Genomic DNA, 22839 nt, shown 5'->3' on the forward strand with positions numbered 1-22839 from the left:
AACAAAATATTACTTAGGGTCAGATTTACATCTTGATAAATTCCTCATATAGTCATTAACAAGGGGATAATATAGTGTACTTATTATAAAAGAAAATAATCTTTGAAACATGAACACGTTCACAACTGCTTTGCCCTTATTTTAAGAACTGTTTGAAGAATGTACTTTACTATTTAATCCTACGAATATAGAAATACTTTTCAAGATACAGGTGTCCATGGGCTATATTCAACCCTGCAACAGTGGAGTTCCACTTGCACGACAGGCCTTTCTCATTCTCTCTTCCCCCCTGCAGGCCCCTGTACATCCAAAAAAACCGCTCCAGAGGGTACCTCCACCCTCCAGAGACAGTGTGGGTACAGGGAGAGGGGGCAGAAGAAAGGAAATTGTAACCACAAGTTATGAAAGGCAGCTGGGACTTGTATTGTTGCATTATCTTGATTTGTGTATGTAATAAGGTCCCACCAATCAGCAGTGAATGTTTCCCTTTATTCCTGTCCCCTCGACACTCTTATTTTTTGTGTTAGTCTTTCTGATAATGCAACCTCCCATACTATATTGTACCATTTTTGTATCATTATGCCATCATAACAAGTGGCTTTATTTGGACAGAAAGGGGTCTTTGACAATCTAATCCACTGATGGATGCAGTCCCATCATTGGATAGGAACAATTGGCTTTCACCCTCTATAAACAAAGTAGAATGAAAAACAAACAAACCCAAACAATGACAACAACAACTCCAAAATAACTCAGCCATCAGATTTCCTTTCATCTTCATCATCTTCCAAGGGTGGAATTATCATTGTAAACATCACCGTCAAAAACATTTTTGCTAGATAAGCTTGCGTGTCAACTATCCAGATCTTTGAATAAAAATATAAGTTTAACAATATAGCTCTACCTAGCCAGTGTGGTCAAGTAATAGTGTTGAATTTTAACCTTGAAAGTCTGGGTTGAAATGCTATTTTATCTGACTCTGGATTGGTTCACACTGCCCCAAAGGGTCAGGTATGTAGCCTCAGAGTGATCCTAGACGTGGTGCTGTTTATGGAGGTACAGGTGGCATCAGTTGCCAGGAGTGCTTTTTACCAACTTAGGTTGGTTGGTGGTTCCAGTCATTTCTGGAAAATTATGATCTAGCTATAGTAACAGATCCCTTGGTTACATCCAGGTTAGTTACTAACTTGTGAGCTCTATGTAGGGCTACACTTGAAGATGGTCTATACATAGGCAATTTTAACGATTCTGCTTCCAAAGCTACCATATAGCTATTAACTAATAATTGCAATTAAAAGAAAGATATACTCAGTTCCGTCATTTTCCAGTAGATGTCATCATGAGGCAACAGTAGAAGATCTACAATGCCACTAAAACAAACAGATGTATTGTGGGTGGTGAAGGGAAAGAAGTGCTTTAAATCAAGGTAAAGGTGTGTGTGTGTGGGGGGGGGAAAGACAGAAGGGAATGCGTAAAAATGCTGTATTTTTTATTCTTTCTACAGAAGTCAAAAATATTATAAACAGCAAAAAATTACTGTACATCAATGCAAACGGAAAGAATAAATTTGCTCTAAAATAGGTATTCACAGTACTTTATTTCTGTCATCAAGCATTTCCTTTCCCTCAAGCACTACGTAAACCAAATAAAGCATTCTAATGTGGCAGTGCAGCATTTTAAACCTTTACATAAAAGAGAGAGAGATGTTTAATTACAACTGCATGACAACATTCTCACACCCCTGCCACAGTAAAAAAAAAATACCACCAGAACCATATTATAGACCAATGCCATGTGTGATGCTGCTATTTCCTAATGGGAAGAGTATCCAAATGCTGCTATTAAAAAAACCAAGCGTTTCTCTAAAAATGTAAGCAGATGAATTTTTAAACAGTTCTACTCCTTCGTGTAAGCTCCACAGCTGTTAAATTATAATGGCAAATTTGAGGATCCATCTTTTTGTGTCAGCAGAATTAGTAAAATATGAAGATGTGTTTTGTTAAACAGATACACTGAACTAATCAAATATTGTTTTTTAAATAAAGTTCAGAAAATCATTGCTTATACGGATTCTCTCCTTCTGTCAAAAATCACTAAAAACTCTATTTTAATGCAATGAGCCAAAAATAAGTATTTTTCTTTTCTTTTTTACTATCTTCCTTCTGACTAAAAATGTTGCAAAATCATAGTGCTTGTGATAGAAAAATTAGGAAGAAACCAAAGTCCGCCAAATTTTCAGGAGGTGCGGTGTAATTCACATGACATATCTCTGCATCCTTCATAACTTTACTAGCTCACAAAAGAGTGATTTGGGATTGTTGCCTATGAGGTGTTTGACTGTTATATGGAGACAGTGAAATTTATGTCAGGGATTTTCAAAGGAAGTTGACTTCATTCACCTGCACTGAAAACGTCTCTCAAAATCAGTGCACTTACTGCTGTGATATTGGTTCTTATAGCTGTTTAAACTCTTCTATATAGCACCTGCCAGTACAGTAATCAAAAATTAAGCCAAGAGAATTCATCTTAAAGTTGTTGTTTTCTTTGGAATAGGTATGTGCTAAAGGAAATAATGTATGCAGGATTTTAGAGAAATCCTATGAGGTCAAGACAGGAAAAGAGGCAAAATCCCTTCATATGAAAGCTTGTAAACATTGTAACGGCTCACAACCATTACATTTTAATGGCTCATAATCATATAACTGCAGCTCATGCATAGCTTTCTACAAAATGGAAAAAAAGAGAAACCTGTGGATATCAAAAATTTTCTCTAGCTATCTTCTATACATGCAAACGAAGTGATACTCTGTATCACCATTCAGAGAAAAATAATATCTTTTACAAAATTGCACACAGTGTGAGGGTTCTTGCCAGTATGTCATCTGGCATTTCTGTAACAGAGATGGCCTTATTCCAATTAAAACATTGTGCTTTTATTTTTTTATTTTTTTTCCACACAACAGTGATACAAAAAATCCATGTCTTCATGATCCATGTTTTTAAAAGTACTTGCCTGCAGCAATGCTTTATATTTTTTTGAAAACACTTTGCACTAAATTTTGTCCTGAGAGAAGATTATTGCAGATCCTCGCATCTTAAAAAGCATGACAAGATGCAGTGATATATAAAATTTGAATTCTCACTGTATGTTCTTTTTGAGCTATCCCTGAGGGGAATTTGTTTTAAGCCACAACTATTTTTTCTCTAATCTCAAAGCATCAAATAATTCTGTATCATAAATATATCAACTTTAAATTAAAAATTAAATATATAGTTGAATATAACCATGACTAGTTGGTAGCTTTGATCACATATAACTTAGGTACATTCCGGTCACTTCTCTTCCTTTGCCAAAACCTACAACCTTGACATCCTTGCCTTGCAAATCTCCTACTTGAGAGATTCTTCTTGGTACCATTTCTACGGTCTTCAAAATGAGATATTTTGTTTGATTTAAAAGAGTCCTTTGTGAATGCAAGGGCCAATGATCTAGCAGAAGTTCATGCAAATAGAAGGAAGGGGGAGGTAATTTCTGCCTATTATTCCTCATCCATCCAATGCTCTGCACCACTTCAATGCTGATCTAGAGGGTCCGCCATCCCTCTCAAGCAGATTTACAGGGGTGTAAGAGGAAACTGATGTCTATGCCCCCATTCTATTTATGGGAACTCTGCTAGATCAAAGCCCTTTCTGAGAACAGAAGGGGATTTCTGGATCCAACCCTCTTAAGTTAGTTATTTCAAAACAAAGGTCAATTGTAGACATATTATTTCTTAAAATTAAACAGAGTATTTATAAAACTCACACGCAATACTAACATTTGATTTTAGGTCTTCCTTTGGACTTTTTAATTGCATTATCCTAATGAAAAATAATTTGCAATCCACCTGTAGCTGTTTTGCTGACAGCTCTTTATGGATGTAACTGTACACATTAAAAAAAAAAAAAAAAAGAGGATGCTATTTTATTGGGTGTCCACTTCTAATGCAATCTCATGTGCAAATAGGGGTGGATTGAAATCCAGGGTATGGCACAACACAAATATATTATTTCGACACTCAGAGTTAAATGATATGCAAAAATTTGTAGCCCTCCACATCTGAAGTACCACCAGTTCATTTATTTATAACACCCTTGACTAAGTTGATTGATTGATTTATTTTTTTAAAAAAAGTCCATTACTTTGTTGTACTGTCTTTTACATGAAACAGTACATTGGAACTCACAAATAATAAAGCAGCACTTCCTCTCAATACCAACACTACTGTAACAAACACTGTAGTGTGGCATGCAAATCCACAGTCAAAGTCCTTCTTGATTTTATATTAATCAAATGGTAATCTTCTGTTTCAAATATTAATAGCACAGTAACATGAAAAGGGTGGCCCATCTGAGTACAAATGCAATATTACACAAAGAATTTCATAAAACATGGAATATGATGCTTAGTTCTAGTAATATTTTAAGTACTATAATAATCAACTTTATAGTACCAAGATTCCAAGCTGCTGGACACCATTAATCACCAAACAAATTTAATGTACATTTCTGTTACTTAGACAATGTCACCATCGAATCCAAGCCACCAATAAATCGGCTATTAAACAAATGTTGTAACTTCACTGCACAAAAATATTTTGTCCTTTTAGTAGACTTCATTATATAATAAAGTTTCAGTAACATATATATGTCACGGAGTCCAAAAATGGCATTGCAGTTTTTTTCTTGTCTGTATAATCACTGTCATATTTAAAATGGCTCAGACTGAGCTTAGTTTCACAAGGCCACGTACTGAGTCTTCATGCAATGAGTCTTGGCTGGCTAGGCTGAGGATATGCATGGTACGGCTGTGTGTCATAGGACTCCCAAGTGGCAACATACCAGGTGGTGATGGAGCTTCATCAGGAGTAAGGAACTGATGATTTTCAGGATCCTGTTTTAATGGTATCATGTCTGTCAAACCTGTTTCTGATGTGAGATTTGGCATGGAGGAGGGAGGTGTCGGTTGCCCTAGTGTTAATGTGGCACAGGGGGCACCGATAGAGGTCTTTCCAGATAAAGGTAGCTCTTCACTACTTATGCTGGGCTCGCTCTGGAGAAGTGGAGTGGCAGCAGCCTGCAAAACGAATTTAGTGCTCTGAATGCACTGATCTTGATCACACTGAAGAATTGAAGGGTGTCAAAATAATATATACGACATATGAGAGGAAGACAGGCAGAGATAGAAAGATATGGGCGGGCAAAAGAGGAATGGGGTGTGAAGAGAAAGAAGAGAGTTGTTAGTAATACTGCTTTGTTAGGCTGACAAACAGAGCATGCACAACTTCTTAGTGCAATTCACTGACAAGCATTAGTATGGGAGAGTCAGAGTTCTTATCTATCTCCAAATAAATAATCTGTAAATAATGCTGACTATTCCCACTTACAATGGTATTTACATTCTTCTTTCTAGGTCTTGTAGCTAGTCTTGTCGGGTTTTGCTTTGGATTGCCTGCATAAAACCAGAGTGCCTTTCAAACACCTGTTGGGCAGGTTTAATGCTACCACTTTTTCTCTAGGTTGGCTTTGCATATGCATTAAACACACAGGAGTCTGCAGTACTCTGTATGTGTGGTGATTGAATGTGCACCTGTGTGAATGGGGCCAAAGTTAATGCTTCTGGCAATTTCTGTGGTAACACGCCTTGTAGAAAGTGGCACTGAATGAGGAGCTGCCCAGCAATATGCTTTTTGATAGCATACTAGAGGAGAAGATTTAGTATTATTAAGCAAAAAGCCTTTTACGGGAAATTACAATAAGCACTGACTTTAAATATGCAAAAGGCCAAGCATCACTTACACAGAAAATTGTTGACTCAAAAACAGTGGGTTGTATCCAATGGTTACATGAGCAGAAAGCAGTTTATGCAACCAATCTTTCTCATCCCCTGGTCCCCCTTGAACCCCCTTCCCCACACCTCCTGAGGTTGGGGGCAGGCTCCTGAACAATGTGGGCGATGTTGCATGGGTCTGCAACAGGCAGGAGGAAGTGCCAGAAATCAGGCAAAGAAATCTTGTGTGAGCGGAGTCATTAAATTGACTCCTCTCTTTAATTTTACTGGTTTCAAACAATTCCTGTTGATTAAGACAGATGCAGATTATAATTTTGTTCAGGGTATAGGCATGTGTCATCTAGTAATTAGTACAACAAAAATGAGAATAAGCTAGCTATACAATTATCATTCCTCAAATGGGAATGAGACTATGAGGGCCAAAGGTAATACACAAAAATAATATCAACTCTTTTATATGAGCATGAAACGCAGCAATGTATGCTTCTTTAAACATCTGCGTCTCATAATGGAGTTGCTAAAAAAAATTAGCAGTTGTTGTTTTCAACAGTTAACTGTTTTATTATGTTTACAAGCAGTATTATAGTTGCTTACAACATTCTTACTTTTCTCATAGTGTCTGAATTTAAGCAGTTTTGAAAAACAAGGAAACAAGATTACTACTTGAAGTCAAAATGAGAGGCACACGATTCTATGGCAGTTATAGCTGCACACATAATAAGAAAACAACAAAAACAGCAATCAAAATAGCACATATATAGTACTCTCCCTGAGTGTTCAAAGCATTCCATGTGCATAATGCATTTAGAATGTTTTTGGATTGTCCCTCCACTCAATGAGTGATTGTTACTGCAATTCTTGACTTAAACAACCTGGGAATTGCTATGATGTGCAAACCAGGTAAGTATGTCAACAGCCCTCATGAATCACTCTATAAAGTGGCTTGTATTATTCCCACATTATAGGTAGTGGACTGAGAGAGAAGAAGAGCTTTGCCTAAGGCCACCTACGTTCATGGCTGAAGAGAGATTTGAAATCGGGACTTCCCAGTTCACAAGTACTACACTACAGCAATTCAATCTTGTTCTAGTTAAAAAACTTGAGATGCTTATTTTTCAAAAATAAACCCCATCAGAAAGACCATCTTGCAAGCTTTAGACTCAAAATTTGCAAAGCAGTTGAAATTGTAATTACATAAGGCTCAGTGGAGGGGGAAAAACAATGTGTTCTGGATCAGTGACCAGTTGCTATTAAAAATATTTAAATGTTTCTTATATTACACAACCTCATGTTTCTGCACTAAAATGTTTCTAATTTCAACAACTGGAGAAAAATATGATCCATATACATTAAGCAAAAAGGACACAATCCTCTGCAACCTTCTGTGGGAGTAAGCAACTGCTTGATTAGACTCTGAGGCACCTCCTTTTTTTCTGCAGAAACTGGAACTGTGTTCAGGTTAAGGATGGTAGTGGAGAAGGAAAGCATTGGGATGATGTAACATCAAATACACTTATAAGGCCTGAGCAGCTTCAACAGGAAAGGAAAGAGAAGCATGTAGACTGCAGTCATCTTTCTGGTTTCTGAGCCTTTAAACAAACTCTGAGCACATATTTTCAAGTTTTCCATAGACATGTTATTAAATATAATAATGTAGATGAATAATGTTCTGGTTGTTACACAGTAAATGCTTTTCTACATGAGGCTGTTACTCAGTTGTATCTGCTTTCAGTTTCATCGCAGAATTAATTTCCAAGCCCTAGATGAAGAGCATTTCCTTTCCTGTTTTTCTGCTACATAACCTCTGGGTGGCACTGTAGTTTAGCAGAATAGCATAAAAATACAAGAGGAAATCACACTTTCTTTTGTTGTTGCAATTAAATGCTGCATTTTCCCTGCTCTAAAAAAAAACTCGTTGAAAATTGTTAGATACAGAAGTGAAACCAGAGGGTCGCAATGTCATCTAAAGAACCCGTGAACAACAGTGAGTAAGGAATGATGAGCACATGACAAATGCCTCATGCAGAAAAAGCCTAATTCACCATTTAAATTGGCATAGAATCTTGCATGCTCAATGGATCAGTGGAAGAATTACACAGATCTACATAGCTGCATACTTTGATAAGCACAGATGTGCACATGCACTTGGTGCTTCCCCCTCTCTTTTCTTTAATTACAACTTTTGCCAAAGGCAAAGGAAAGTTTTTTTTAAAAAAGGTTGTGGTCTCCGAATTCTTTGTAAATCACCAGGCTTTGTGAGAGACAGACTCTTTATCTACAGTGTAATGCAATCATAGCCATATAAATTTCTAGAAATCCCGATCTTTCATTTCCCCAAGAGCCATTATTGCAAATAAGTTTGTTCTTTTATACAACCCACCCTTCATACTATATTCTATTTTGTATCATTCTGATATTACTATTATTTAGGCAAAAGTATTTTTATGTCTGAACCATGTAACTTATTAATAACAGTTCAAAACAAACACTCAAGGTGCAAGAGACCTAACAGAACTGCACTAGACCAACAACATTGTATAAAATTAATTGGTATGATTGTTTGTGTATCATCAACTGCTTTATTTATAAACACTGTATAAAATTATCTTATTGGTCTAGTGCAGTTCTGTTAGGTCTCTTGAACCTTGAGTGTTTGTTTTGAACTGTTATTTGGGGGGTTTATCTTTTTCTGTTTTGCACATTAAATAAATACATTAAATAAATTTCTATCACAAAATGTTTGATTTTGAGTGCAGTTCATTGTACTTCATCCTCAATCTAGGAAACATATAAGGTGAAATCAGAGCCAAAGTATCTATCGTCTTGTACATTAAAGATCGATTTTATCCATAATTACCCTTCAAAGCATTCAGGGCACTATGGCTGAACTAGGAAATATAAGCCTTTTTTCTTTCAAATAAATATCAAATAGTAACTACTCCATAAAGTATTTCGAATTGACAAATGAAAATACATTTATTTATAAATATGATATCCTGAGGTTGGTTTTTTAGTCAAAATTTCCTTCGTAGGGGCTAAAGCATTTCTTCAAAGAAGCAAGAAAACCTATAAGCTCTATATAACTTTACTTCCAAAGTCTGCAGGCAGCATGAATAAATTGGCAGCATCTGCATTTTATGTCGTATAATCTCATTATGTGCAATTGACTTGAATGCCTTGTTCTTTTCCATGCCTATCATGCAAGTACACTCCCGCTTAGAACCTTATCATAGGCCTGGTTAGTACTAGTGTTTCCAGTTCTGGAAGAAACAGGGGGCTACAGAAAGTTCCTTTTTAAAACAGGAATAAGAGGGGAGCTGATGATCCCAAGATAATATTAATCCTGACCACTATTGTAGAATCAACACTGTGGCTGGTTAACTGCAGTGCACCAAGTGCAGTTCCCACAGGTAAAGAGAACACTTGAGTTCATTTGAGACATATCCATCCTGTGAGAAATATACATAACATATTTCAGCTTGAGAAAAAATAAGACCCATTTCTGTTATGTTAGGCCTCAAATTACCCCTCTGGTGTGGAAGCCTCTGTAGTGTTGTTAATTGCTGCAGCGAGCTCATGCAAGAAGTGGAAATCATACATTTCACAAATTTAAGCTACATGTTTGGATGATTTTTTTTGTTTTTTTGGATTTTTAAAAAAATACTAATGGTAAACTAATGGTAAAGGCGAAATGGTAAATGAATTGCTTTCAACAATAAAGGTAAGGCTTACGTAACAATTTCCAGAGGGTGGCCATGTTAGTCTGCTGCAACAAAAACAGCAATTTAAAGATGAACACATTTATTACGGCATAACCTTTTGTGTACTATAGCCCACCTCTACCACATGCATCTGATAAAGTGGGCTGTAGTCCATGAAAGCTTATGTCATAATAGATTTATTTATTTAATTATTACATTTCTATACCGCCCAATAGCCGGAGTTCTCTGGGCGGTTCACAAAAATTAACAAAAATTTGCTCATCTTTAAGGTGCTACAAGCAGAGATGTCAGAAGAATCTGGTTGCAGAGTGGAGTTTCACAAGCTTTTACCAACTCAGCTCTCTGACTCTGTTCTGCCTTCCACTGGATGGCCCAACCTGATCCACAGTGATTCGGGCCAGCTGGTGGATTTTCTGTATTTTTTTTTTATTCGTCGAAATAAACATATGTGTAAAGTGCACTGGCAATTTCTGTAACTTGCACAAATTGTGGCTGCAAGTTGTGCAAACTATGGCCAAAATGTGCAAAAATTATGCAAATAATGGGTGCAATTTGCGCAAAGGTCCATTTCTGCAAATAAAGTAAAAACTCCTCGGAAGTCCAGAAAAACACATGTTTTGGCTTGCAAATGCAAACTTAGTCAGGTGTACAGCAGAAGTCCAGCAAGTCCAAAAAGGGCTGGATTTCCTGGCGACTGACATCCCTAGCCTCTTTTCTTAAGAAGTAATTCACATTTATATGGATCTTCTTTTAAAATGGAAATAGCAACAGCAATACAATGTGTAGGTGTGATGTATAAGCAGCAGACCTTGCTGTAAGAGACAAACAGTGAGGACCCTAAACATAAGTAAGCCCATCATCAATGTTTTCTTCTTCTCTTTCAAATCCATTTCAGCAGCACTAGCTGAGGTGGTATAACATGCAGTGACTCGAGGTGTAATTTAGAAGACAGTATGTGACTGTTACCACTGAACAGTGCAGAGGAGGAGGGGGCTTATCTTGCAGCAGCTGTGAAGGGCACTGGTGGAATGAGGCAGGTAACTATCGCTCATTCAGCAGCCACATGCCTACACCTTGCTGAGTTTGCTGCCCTGTGCTTCAAACACCACTATTAAATCTGAGCCAGTAAGGGCATGGAGCCCCACTGCCGTTGAGTAACTGCTCAGTTTTGGTGATCGTGTACTACCCGCCACTCCACCTGACAGGCCACTACGCGGAAATTTCAATAAGTAATATTTAAAAGAAATAACAACAACCTACTATGGGCTGCCAGCTAGCCATGGTGGGATGTTGTGTTATGTGAGCCTGCCAGTGTCTGCAATTCCACCAGTGCCGAAAGGACCACCACTTGTTCTCCAGCTTTGTTATTTTTATTTTTCAGTCCCTCAAAAATACACAATTGGGGTCTTGTGAGGGGTTGTTGGCCTTTCCCCAAGTGTGCAACTGTGCATTTACAGCTGTTGGATATACGTAGTCTTGCCCGCTCAATTTCCTTGTATGTCTCAGCTGATAAAGGGAGCAGCTAAGTAGAATAGATAACTTGACAAGATGAGGTTGCTTGTAGGGTAACTATATTTATTTATTTATTTATTTATTACATTTCTATACCGCCCAATAGCCGGAGCTCTCTGGGCGGTTCACAAATATTTGTGAAGCACTATATTTTATGCACCAAAAGTGGGTGAGGGGGACACACAATCTCTCCCCCTCGGCATTGTCATCCTCTCACTTTTAAGTGTTAAACTGGCACTTCTCAGTTTCCTCCACCTTTTCAGCACTTCTTCAACTCTCCAGCTATTCCAGAAAGGGAAGCTATTAACTCCCTCCCGTTTTCATGGCTCCTTTTCAGAGCAGTTACTTCTGTGGTTACTGCAGGTGCGCTAGACCAGGCAAGACTACACATATTGGACAGCAGTAAATGCGCAATTGCGTGAAACCACTAAAAAATTATGACTCCATTCGTGCATTTTTGAGGCACCAAAAATAATAAAAGCTAGGGGAGGAAAAGGGGTAGTGATTGGAGCCAGGAGGGGGCTGGGACAAGGAAAGACAGGTTCTGCCACAAGGGTGCTTGGGATACATGCTGGAGCCAGCTGGAGGAGTGAAGGGGAAGAACAAGCCATGGAAAGCCCAATCATCTGTTGGGCATACCATGGGTTATTCCACAAACAACCCACCATGGCTTATTTACAGGGTGGCTTAGTGTGTGTGACATGCAAACCTGACCTATATTAAACTGCTCTCAGACCATTTACACAAGGCATGCAAAACTTTTGCAGTTTTAAAAAACTAAACTTTGGTATTGGGTGTTAATTCGCTTTAAACAATCTTCTCAATACATTAGAACTGCCTATTTCTCTGTAGAGTAAACTTTTAGCTGCTCAACCAGAAAAATGTTAGACCAGAAGTCCACTCATAAAACAAAATACTAATTAATACCAATTAATTTCAAAGGGATTTGCCCATTTGTCTTTATTTGTGAGTACAGATATTATCCATTTTAATATTTTTTCCATACAACAATAGCCAAATACTAAATTCCGGTGCTTTTCTTTGTCATATAAGTGATACAAAAATCTATTAGAAATAATTTATTTTTTAACCCATGATTTTACCTGCCCTAGGAATTATACAATTTAACAAATCTTTTGAATTCCTAATTACAACAATGAAAATGCCTATTTGTCTGAATGAAAAACCAAGAAGCATGTCCTGCAACATCTAAGAGAAATCACATGACACAATATTAATTTTTTGGGCCATGCCTAAGATAAGGTAGTACAAAGTTATTTAGTGATCCAATAGCTTTTTCCTCAAAAAGAAATAGTAATTAAATTTTAACTGAACAGTAAATTTGCTTGCCCAAGATGCTTTAGTTATGGCCAAAGTGGCATAACTATAACGTAGCAGATGGTTTTTGTAACTGAAAAATTGTGTTCATGAATATTATCTAGGCAGGAGGAAGGCACAGAATACCAGTGGAATGCCATGTCTAGGGAAGAAGCAGAGGATATTGAACAGTAGTTTTCTGAAATATGCTACTCAGAAATGTGAAAAAGAAAATCAAAATTGATTTTATCAAGTGATATCAAATAAAGAAGAGCATATTCATGGGAGATATTTACCTAGGCCTTGCAATGTTCACAAAATTGCTATATGTGAAACAAATCCAATCTGGTGTTGCGGTAGAAGTCTACTTAATAATATAGAAAAAGAGAGCAAGAAAATATAAAACAAATGTGCAAAGGATCCATAATAATAATAATAATAATAATAATAATAATAATAATAATAATAATAATAATAATCCTGGAAATGGAAATTCTTAAAAGAAAACAAAAAAGCAGAAACACAAGAGTTCTATAAACTGAGCACATTCACTGAGACACAAATGTTATGGATTACTAAGGCTGGTGCAGACATAATGCTCATGATCTATTAAGTATGGTTAAAGGATTAGGAGCATGCTATGAGATTGTCTACTCCTTCCTGACAGCTACTCCTTCTCACTTACAAATTCCCCAGCCAAGTTTAGCCACATACTAAGAGTTACATCAACACAGATGGTAACAGTGGTCAATAGTAGAAATATCTGTGTTAGGAAATATCAGGTGTGGCACACTGATTTTTACCTGCCAGATTTTGTGGGGAGAGGAATTTTATTGTGGAAGTAAATTGCACAGTCTCTTCCTGTTCCCCCCCCCCCCCGTCTCTGAACTTACATTTTTATTGTCGCTGACAATAAAGTTTTAAATCAGTATAAGAAAAGAAAAGAGAGAGAGAAACTCTGAGGTGAAAGAATAATTATACTCCTGATCCCGTAACCTTGTCACTGGAAGCTCCGAGTGCCTTTTACCAGCTTAGGCTAGTGCACAAGTTGTTACCACCGACAGGGTTATCCAACTTCTGTTAACCTCTAAGAAGCTGCCTTTGAAGACTGTTCAAAAATCGCAGTTAGTAGTCTAGTTGCCATCTGCTGACCTAACTGGGACTGGGTGTTATGATCATATCACATTATAGGTATGCTGGCTCCCAATCAGTTTCCAGGCCTAATGCAAAGTGCTAATTTTGAAATCCCTTCATGGCATAGGACCAGGGTATCTCTATATGTGCCTACCCATATGTTATTCTTGGTGATGGCCTTCTGTGGATGCCCAGCTGTCTGAGGCAAAGTGTTGCTTCAATTATGAAATGCCTGGCACATACATTGATCTCCCCCACCCCACCCCACTCCAGGCTCATGGTTTATATTTGGCTTTTCAGACATTGCTGCCTTTTAAGTATTTGTGTTTTATTATTTTTTTAAGTAGCTGTTCCTGTATTTTAAGTGGTTTTTTTTAAATGTAAATTGCCTTGGAAACTTCTTCTGAAGTCTGGCACAGATATTTCTATCAACAATCATTATAACAATAAATAATCAATTAACCATGGTTAACGGATCGGAGTTTTGCCTGCACAATAGGAGAAATATCCCAAATTTGAAACAGAAAATGAACAATGATCTCTATAAGGTTACGGTGCAAAAGAAAAAGATGAATAATGCAAAAAGGATGAGTGAGGTATTGAACCAGGATTAAATAGTATTAAAGCTATTATAAAACCAGGAAAGGTTTTCATTTAAAAAATACAGAGTTGACATGCAGAAGAAACAGGTACTTCTAAAATGGCTCATATGCTGTCTTGCTTGGAACTTCCTTGAATTTTTTTTTTTTAAATGGGCGGGTCAGTTATGAAGAAATAAAATACTTGAACAGGGCACAATCTACAACACTGAATCTAGAGTAATCCTCATATTAAAATAAATGGATTTTTTCTGAAACAAGTGGATTGTGGATTGCAGCCATAATTATTAATGAAAACATGATAACATGTTTAGGAAACATGAATACCAGTGAGTCTCTGGATGCTCATGGCATATTTCTATGGTGTAAAGGAATTGGTTAATGAATTTACAAAACTACTAAAAGGTGATAGAGAACTGGAGGTGAACTAGGAGGAAAACACCAAAATATACTACCAACCTTCAAAAAGGAAAGGGTGATCCTGGTAATTACCACCTGGTTAATCTAACTTCAGTCCCCTATTAAAAATAATGGAAATATTGAGAGAAAATATAAAAAAACCAAAATCATTTGTAACATTTAGGAAGTTTAATGAGGTTTTGATTGGAGATATAATATAAAGTCAGAGAGAAAAAATTAACTAGATAGATCAGATGGAATAAAAACATTTCATTTGGCTATTATATTCAACATTTCAGAAATATCTCTGTGGCATCAAAAGATTGTCTTAAATTTAGAATTCTACTGCAACAAGGTTAGAGTTAAAAATACTATTTCAGAGAGGAAAGGGCCAGATACCAGATACGTGCTGCCATAGAGATTCTTACTTGAGCTCATCATTTTACAAATTTAGTGATCATGAGAGGGTAATAAATGGCAAATGGCACATCAAATTCACAGTATCACAACATAGTTAGACATTGAGAACAATGATGGCAAAGGGACAAGAAAAATCAAACTGCAGCAGCTAAAATAATTTCTAGAGTTAGAATGTAGCCTGGGATGCTTAAGAGAGGAAAAAGCTGAAGCAACAATGAGACATAATAATAATTAATCATCATTTGATATCTATACATGTTAAGATTTGATGAAAGCACACCCAGAAATCTGCAACTAATTTTAAGAATTTTAAGACAATGGATACTCTCAGTGTTAGAATACAAATTGATAATGACATATGCCCATCGTGATTTAAATAATCCAGAAAAAGGATGGACTTAAAATCACTGCTATAAATCAAGTTCCCTATTTTGAAATTATTGTTTCTCAACAAGCATTAAAATAATTAGTTTGCAATAGAAATGCATTTTTTTAAAATCACAAACTAGTCTTTAACATGTCACCTAATCACCACTGGTGACCAAGAATTGCCCTCAGGCTGCCAGAAATTTTAGGCTGTAATCTTATGCACACTTAACTTAAAAGTAATGTCCATTGAAAAAAGTAGGACTTACTTTTCAGAAAACATGCTTAGGATCAATGTCAATGTGCAAAATGTCTTAGAAGTGAAGACTGGTAATTACTGGATAATGTACATTTCTCCATGGAAATTTAAGTGCTCATGCTGTTCAGTTCGCAATAATGTTCTGGGCACATTGCAGAACTTGAGTGATGGGCATAAAATAGGAGTATGCAATCACACAGAAAGGGTGCATCCAGACATGGCTTTTATTGTGCAATCACCCTGTCTTACTCACAGAATTTTACAGGGTATCCAGATGTCATCATTTTCCATTTGTAACCCTCCCAGGTTTTCCCAGTGCTTCTTTTATCTTTTTCCTTACCACAGAAAATCCATTAATGAAGGAAATACAGAATAGCTGCACAATGTCTTTGGATGGGAAGAACTAGGAGTCATCCATCTGGAAGCACCCCTGGATTCAGTGGACTAGCCTGGTCATATACAGGAGGCCATCCCTTGAATCCTTGCACCTGTAATGCTTAGATCCTCAGTCCAGTGGAAAGACTACAGGGCACAACAAAGTATGCCTGTCATTTATAATACTTAATCTCAGAACCCAGATAAGCAGCCTTTTAACTTAAACCTGTTGATTTAATGCTTAAAAAAAAGTAAGTGTAGGTATTAATATGTTACCAGTTAAATGAATGTTACAATCATTTTAATCCAGGTTATTATTTTTTTAAAGAGAGACTTAGTATAATTGATTTTTAAAAAGCAATACATTAATTTTTTTATTTAAACTTTTATTTTATTTTTTTTAAATCAAAAACTTTTATCTGCATTGATTCCTATAGTGTCTAAAGGGTCCTAGTTGTTTTTCGTTTTTTTAGTTTTTTTTTTAGTTTTTGTTGCTTTAATACTATACACTTTTCTTTGGCCATAAGCAGCTGAAGTCCTTGCCATACATACACTTGCTTTTTTTCTGAAGTCTGATGGAATCAAATCCCATTTGTAATTTTAATGAACTAGGTTTTGATTTTTTTTCCTTTTAAATCTCTTTTTAAGCATTTAAGGAGTTTAATCAACATTTACTTTATTTGGATACGTTTAGAAACCTGGAAGCTTCCAAAAACATCACAACTCTAAAAATTGCTCATATCAGATGAACTACATTATTTGCTAATTTAAATTTAAAAGCCATATTTATTTATTGCATTTTTATACCGCCCAATAGCCGAAGCTGTGTGGGCGGTTTACAAAATCTGCATTACAAAATCTGCATTTACAAATGTCACTCTCCAGCAAGGCAACTATCACTTTGACTCAAATTCCATCTTTCACTCCAATAATGAACACAATATCTTTGGTATGTAACTTCTCAGATTAATACCAACTGAACAGAAGATTAGTTGAAAGAGCAGTTGATTAACCCATGACACATCTAATACAAACAACTATTTCAGAGTTTATTTCACCTCCTTCTAAGGCAAAATTGCAGAAGTCTACAAGTAAAACAAGGAGAATCTAAGGGGAGGGGGGAGAGAGTTGTTTCTACTTACTTCTGACCACTCTTGCCAACTGGCCAGGTTAACTGACGCCTGATGATGTTACCCAGTCATGATGCAGCCGAATTAGGCTATATAACCACAACTCTGAAACAGCTGGGGCCTGAATTGTGAAATGGCACAGCATATACAAGGGAAGAACAGCAAGAAAGCTGTCCAGGAAGCTAAAGCCAGAGCCAGATCAAAAGTAGGGGGGGAAAACAAGGCAAGCTGTAGACCAGAAAGAGTACTGGTGCTACGATTCAGGGAAGAGAACATCCCAATAACCACCTAAAAGAGACTGTAAACTAGGAATTGGGTCAGTGAGTGACCTCAACTTCTCCCCTGTGAGCATAGACCTGGATTTTTTCAATTTATACACAGGAACAATAGGACTAAGAACTTGTGAGTTTGCACTGAACCACCCAACAAAGGCCCAATGTAAAGTTGCAGCAGGAGAAAATCTGCAAGGTAAAGAATGCTATAAATAACTTGACACCTGAGATCAAAGTTTAAATATATGAATTTATTGGCAATCTCTTAGAGATATTTTTTTTAAAAAAAGACTACATATAATCTCTGTCTACAAAATGGCAATTCTCTCCTATGGCTACAAAGACCAGAGGACCCAGAAAAGAGAATCCAACATCAAGAATTGATGTCAAGTAAGGTAAGCACCCTTTTAAGGCCTCCAAACTTTTTTGGAGTTGCTCTGAAAGCTAAATTGGTCAAAGGTAGCTGAGGCTGCAGTCCTTTATGCACTTAGCAGAAAGTGAGAGCCACTGAAAGCAATGGGTCTTACTTTTGAGTAGGCATGTATGGGATTGCACAGTGAATGAAACTTCAAGAAGTGTGCTATGAAATATGATTGATTAACAGGAGTCAGCTAAATGTATCTGATATTTAAGATGTAAAAAACTGATATTGTTAGCAAATGTGAAAAATGGTAAATGAACTGACTCTTAAAATGTGCATTGTTCAAGTGAATCTCATTTCTAAAATTATTATTTTAATAATAAACAAAGAGTATTCACCCAACTATAAAACGTGTGCTTTTGCTTCAAAATGCAAAACGTCTGAAATGTTTGAGATTGGAATTTATGTCCTTTCCTTAGACACTGGGAAGAAATTTATGAACCTAAAAATAAAGAGGAAGATTGACACTATCTTAGAACATGCGCATTAGGCAAGGGTTGCTCAAACGAGTTTTCTCAGTTAAGAAAGTTTTCCTAGACTGACATTTGCTTCTTGGCACATGAAGAAAAATGTACTGCTTCCAAGGAGACACAACAGGAATCATTGGCACATTTTTTTAAAAAAATGATAGAGTTTGCAATAGTCAAGTTCATTGGCCGCCTCCAAGTTAACAAGAAAATCAAAGTCTTCTCTATAAATATCCACTCATGCTCATACAATGAGTTTTCTAGAAACGTATCAAGCAACAGTCAACAGCATCTGGGGAAAATGTTTAAAAAGCAACAAATATGTTGTTGAAGATCCAAAGTCCATCCATGACAACCAAATAGTTCTTGGCAAACACAGGCAAAGCTTCAACCATACAAATCAATATCTCTAGATACTGTATTTAATATCCTACAGTCTATAGATAGACAACTATTCTTTTCTTATTTCCATTAGACTACACTTTTTGCATTAGTGCTTATGAAAATCTTGATGACTTACTACAGCTTACTAGAGTACAATTATGGAAGACTTCTTGTATCAGAGAGTATCAGTAGCATCATCCAGTTAGTTTGTGAATTGATTAGTTCACAAGAAAGCAGAGAAGGGAAACATTCACAGTGTTCTTGATCAACATTATGGGATGGTTCCTACCATATTACTCTGAGACTGTGTGGCCCCATACATTGTAATGCCATTTGAGGGAGCTGCCGGCTGTGGAGTATCTGGCTGTATAAATCCTCTTCTGTCAATTAAGCTATAGAATAATAAAAAGTTGTGTTACGAACAATTCTGATTAGATAGTTTTGGACTAACTTTAAAGGAAAAAAGTTTCACACCAAGAACATCAAACTATACTGCACTTATTCAAAGAGTTTGAACAGCTTCACAGAGTAGTACAATACTTTTCTATGTTCCTAAGACTTTGAAAGTAAGAACAAGAGCTGCATTTCTGACTTTTTGCAATAGGTGTGTCATTTGGAGACAAGGAAAGAGGAAGAAAATTGGCAGCAATCCATAAGTCATTCTGGAACCGCCTGTTTGAAACTCGATTAAGCCTGAAATCCTATACGCACTTACCTTACATTGAAGTCAATGGGACTTATTTCTGAACAGACATATGTAGTATTGCACTATAAGTGGTGCAACATTATATCAAAGTAATGACTTGAACATTTCAGCAAATGAAATAGAAACACTCCTGAGAAGATACTAAGGGTGCATTTAGTACAGCTTGCTATTCAGTTTCCATGAAAAAAACCCTATGTTTTATCTGTTTTTACTGGTCTGATGTTGCTATTGTTATATTACTGCTATTGGAGGATATAGTTATTTCAATGGCTATTATACTTTAGACTTTGGATAAGGGTTTTTAATGTTTACGCAAAACTCTTTGTGGGGACTTTTGTTCTAGAAGGTGGCTGATAAGGTCTTTTCTGCACTGGTGTCCCAATTTTGGAACTCTCCTGCATACACACCACAGAGTTGCTTGTTTAACTTCAGTCAACACGTTCAAAACTTTTTATTTTTGTGAACTGCCCAGAGAGCTTCAGCTATTGAGCAGTATAAAAATGTAATAAACAATAAATAAAATAAATAAATATTTGCCCAGGCTTACTTTCTTACAGTAATTTTGTGGTTGTAGTGCTCCTGATTTTTGTTGGTTACTGTTTCTGTGGTTGCTGTATTCAGGTTTTTTTTAAAAAATACTGCTTGTAATATTAATGTTATTGTAAGCTTCCTCGTACTTTTTAAATAATATCTGTAAATTCCTAGTATTACTTCCTAATAATACCTTCCCAGAAGTAGCTAAAAGGCAAAAGAAAAAAGTAGTGTAGAAAATGTGTAAGTTCTAAGTTCAAAGAGATTAAGTTTCATAATTTAAATAAAATGAGCACTCTAAAATGTTTTGAAGTGGAAGATTTAATAAGCAACAAGGGCACTCCACCCATCTGCTACGTAGCCATGCCATATATAGAATAGCGGTGCCAACATTTTTCTTCCAGATATGCTCCAAACTTTAAGCCCATATTCTTATGTAGAGTGTATTCCAGTTCAAAGGATGGTTGACAATGAAGATAACTAGCTTCAAAAATACATTTCTAATCAAACTGATAGGAAATTAGGTTTAGAATACAAAGTTTTTGAAAGTAGAGTTAGACACTTTTATATATATTATATATATATATATATATATATCTTTAAACTGGAGAGAAGTGCCGATCAATTATTTTGGGCCACCAGAAAATTATAGCTTAAACTTTCTTTCCAAAGGCCTAGTTACTACAAGCTGCAACAGATGAATAAAATCACAGGACCAGTGCCAGACTATTTTGCGCCCTAGGCAAGGCAAGCTACTTGCACCCCCACCCTAAAAAAAATTGCCAACTTCAATTTTTAAGAACAGATGCTTTGTAGAAAAAATGAAAAGCACAAAACTTGAACTTATGTTTTTTCTTAAAACAGCTAATTGGTATAAAACTGTGACCCTTAAGGTCAGTACTGCGCCCCTCTGAGGTCTGCGCCCTAGGCGGCTGCCTAGTTGGCCTAATGGTAGCACCGGCCCTGGGTGTACCACAGACCTGTTCACTCTTTCTGTGTCCCATTGGCAGCAAGCCATAATGTACGCTTGAAAGATCACATGATGATTATAGCAACCTATACGATCTTTCAAGTTTATATTCCGATCCGAACGAGCACAACAAAGGACAAAAGGGAGAAGAAAGGATACAGATTGATTATATTAAACCTCTTACCTCGGAGAGAGGGGTCCACAGAGTGCAGAACAACAGTTAGTGAAAATGTTGCCATAGCTGTATGGATTGAAGTTGTCTTTACCTCTTTTATTTGACCAGGATCCCTTGATCTAATAAGAAATAAACATTAGTCCATTATTCTTAATTTTGTAGCACCCTTCAATAAACCAAGTGCTACAGCTCTTATAAATTCTCCTAAGAACCATGCAGGTAAACTAAGCTAAGAAATAATGAGATGCAAGTGAGCTTTACGGCTTTGATTTGAATCTCAATCTCCCACTTCCAAACATCACATTAACCATTATGTTCTCTCCTGTGTAATATACTACGTAACCTCGAAAGGCAAAGGGGAGGCCTGTACCAGCTGTTTCCCCAGGATATATTTCAAAAAGAGCTGGTGCAATCCCTATCACATCCTGGGTGGAGTCAGTGATTAGGGCTCCAACTTGTACTTATAATAAATAAGTACTTTTATTCTTCTCTTCAATCATATCTCCAGGATGGTTTAAAATGGGAACAAACAATTAAATGTGAAACTGACACACACAACAATTCAGACCTAAAAGCTGCTTTCACATTTAATCACTGAGAAACTAATATCTCATTAAAGTTTCTCATTCCCCTGCAATGTTCCCAAAGTCCTCTTGGGAAAAAATAGAGGAACAATGCGTCCAATAAGCTTGCAACTAAAAAGGGCATTCTAAACTAGTTACTCATTCTTACTTACAGTGGCTACTCATGGATAGGTGCCCCCAACCTGCCCTTTCAAAAGGCAGTGATGACCAGCTTCTTTGATTTAGGAAGGCCGGATGCTCCCTGTCAAGCTGCTTCGGAGTCACCACTCAATCATGATATCTCCCCCTTTGGAGCAGCTTGACAGGGGACAATCCAGCCCCTCTTGGCTGAAGATGCTCAAAGGGCCTTTTCCAGTGCAAAAGGAAGTAATGTTGCAGAGAAATGATAGAGTGACATCCTTTTTTCATGTACTGAGAAGGGTATTTTCCAGCTTTTGAGAAAATTGCTTCTTGAGGATTTGTGTGGGAAATAGCGCTGCAATGGTTATGAGCAAGGCACCATTCAGTCCTCCCAGTACTCATTTATTTCTGCATGAACTGTCAAGGTGTGGATATTTATGCCAGTAATAGCCAAGAGACTTCGCTAAATGCAGACATTGAAAATGAAATGCATAAAGATGGGGACAAATTAAAACACTGAGTAAAGAAAAAACTTACATCCTCATTTGTTGTTTGATTGGAGCTGATCAAATAAGTATGAAAACCTGAGAGCCCAACAATGGACCAAACTGAAAAGAAACACACCACAGCTTCCAGCACAGTGATGGAACGTTAAGGCAATAGTAACTGAGTTCAGTGAATATAAAGGTTATCTAATATTCTATTTTGTGCTATTTCCTGAAGCAGTAAAATGAGGTCAAAAGTGGACTCCATACTCTGACACTTTTGGTAAATGAGAAATAGCATTGTGTGCCACAGGTTATGCTGCGATATTATCCTAAAAATCACCTGACCTTTTCTCTATGGTGGTGCTGTTTCCTTACTAATCCCACTCCAGAGCAGGACCGTTGATTTCTAAGTACCCAAATGAACATGTTTGTTTTGGATGTATGAGGAAGGCAGCAGCAAACAGAACTGGAATATAGGGACTGGACTGTCTGTTGGTTCTTCCGGATATCTTTTATCAGTCTTATCTATATGATTGTCAAACACTTAACTACATGTTGCCCACTGGGCAACTCTGGAAAGTCAGTGCTTTATGGCTTCTGGAGGAACTGTACTATATCAAGACTGGCAAAGAGCCAAACCAGCACAAAATGAGGACAA

The 22839-nt window shown here is 36.8% G+C and overlaps 1 protein-coding gene across 4 annotated transcripts in view; it reads right to left on the reverse strand.

Annotated features, from left to right (window-relative positions):
• Window positions 1-2174: 2174 nt before the first annotated feature.
• The window catches only part of ZDHHC14 (zinc finger DHHC-type palmitoyltransferase 14), a 63941-nt gene continuing 43276 nt past the window's right edge, over window positions 2175-22839 (reverse strand). For 2 of the 4 annotated variants that reach the window (XM_063124508.1, XM_063124507.1), the window contains exons 6-9: window positions 22231-22333; window positions 20999-21108; window positions 18897-18999; window positions 2175-5116 (exon numbers count right to left, since the gene is read on the reverse strand). In XM_063124508.1, coding sequence (XP_062980578.1) covers window positions 4760-5116; window positions 18897-18999; window positions 20999-21108; window positions 22231-22333 — 673 coding nt within the window. In that variant the 3' untranslated portion in view covers window positions 2175-4759. Of the gene's footprint in view, window positions 5162-18896; window positions 19000-20998; window positions 21109-22230; window positions 22334-22839 lie in introns of all 4 variants that reach the window. The other 2 variants (XM_063124505.1, XM_063124504.1) reach the window with 1 other exon arrangement.

This window comes from Elgaria multicarinata, chromosome 4, assembly GCF_023053635.1.
Source record: "Elgaria multicarinata webbii isolate HBS135686 ecotype San Diego chromosome 4, rElgMul1.1.pri, whole genome shotgun sequence".
Lineage (NCBI taxonomy): Eukaryota > Metazoa > Chordata > Lepidosauria > Squamata > Anguidae > Elgaria > Elgaria multicarinata.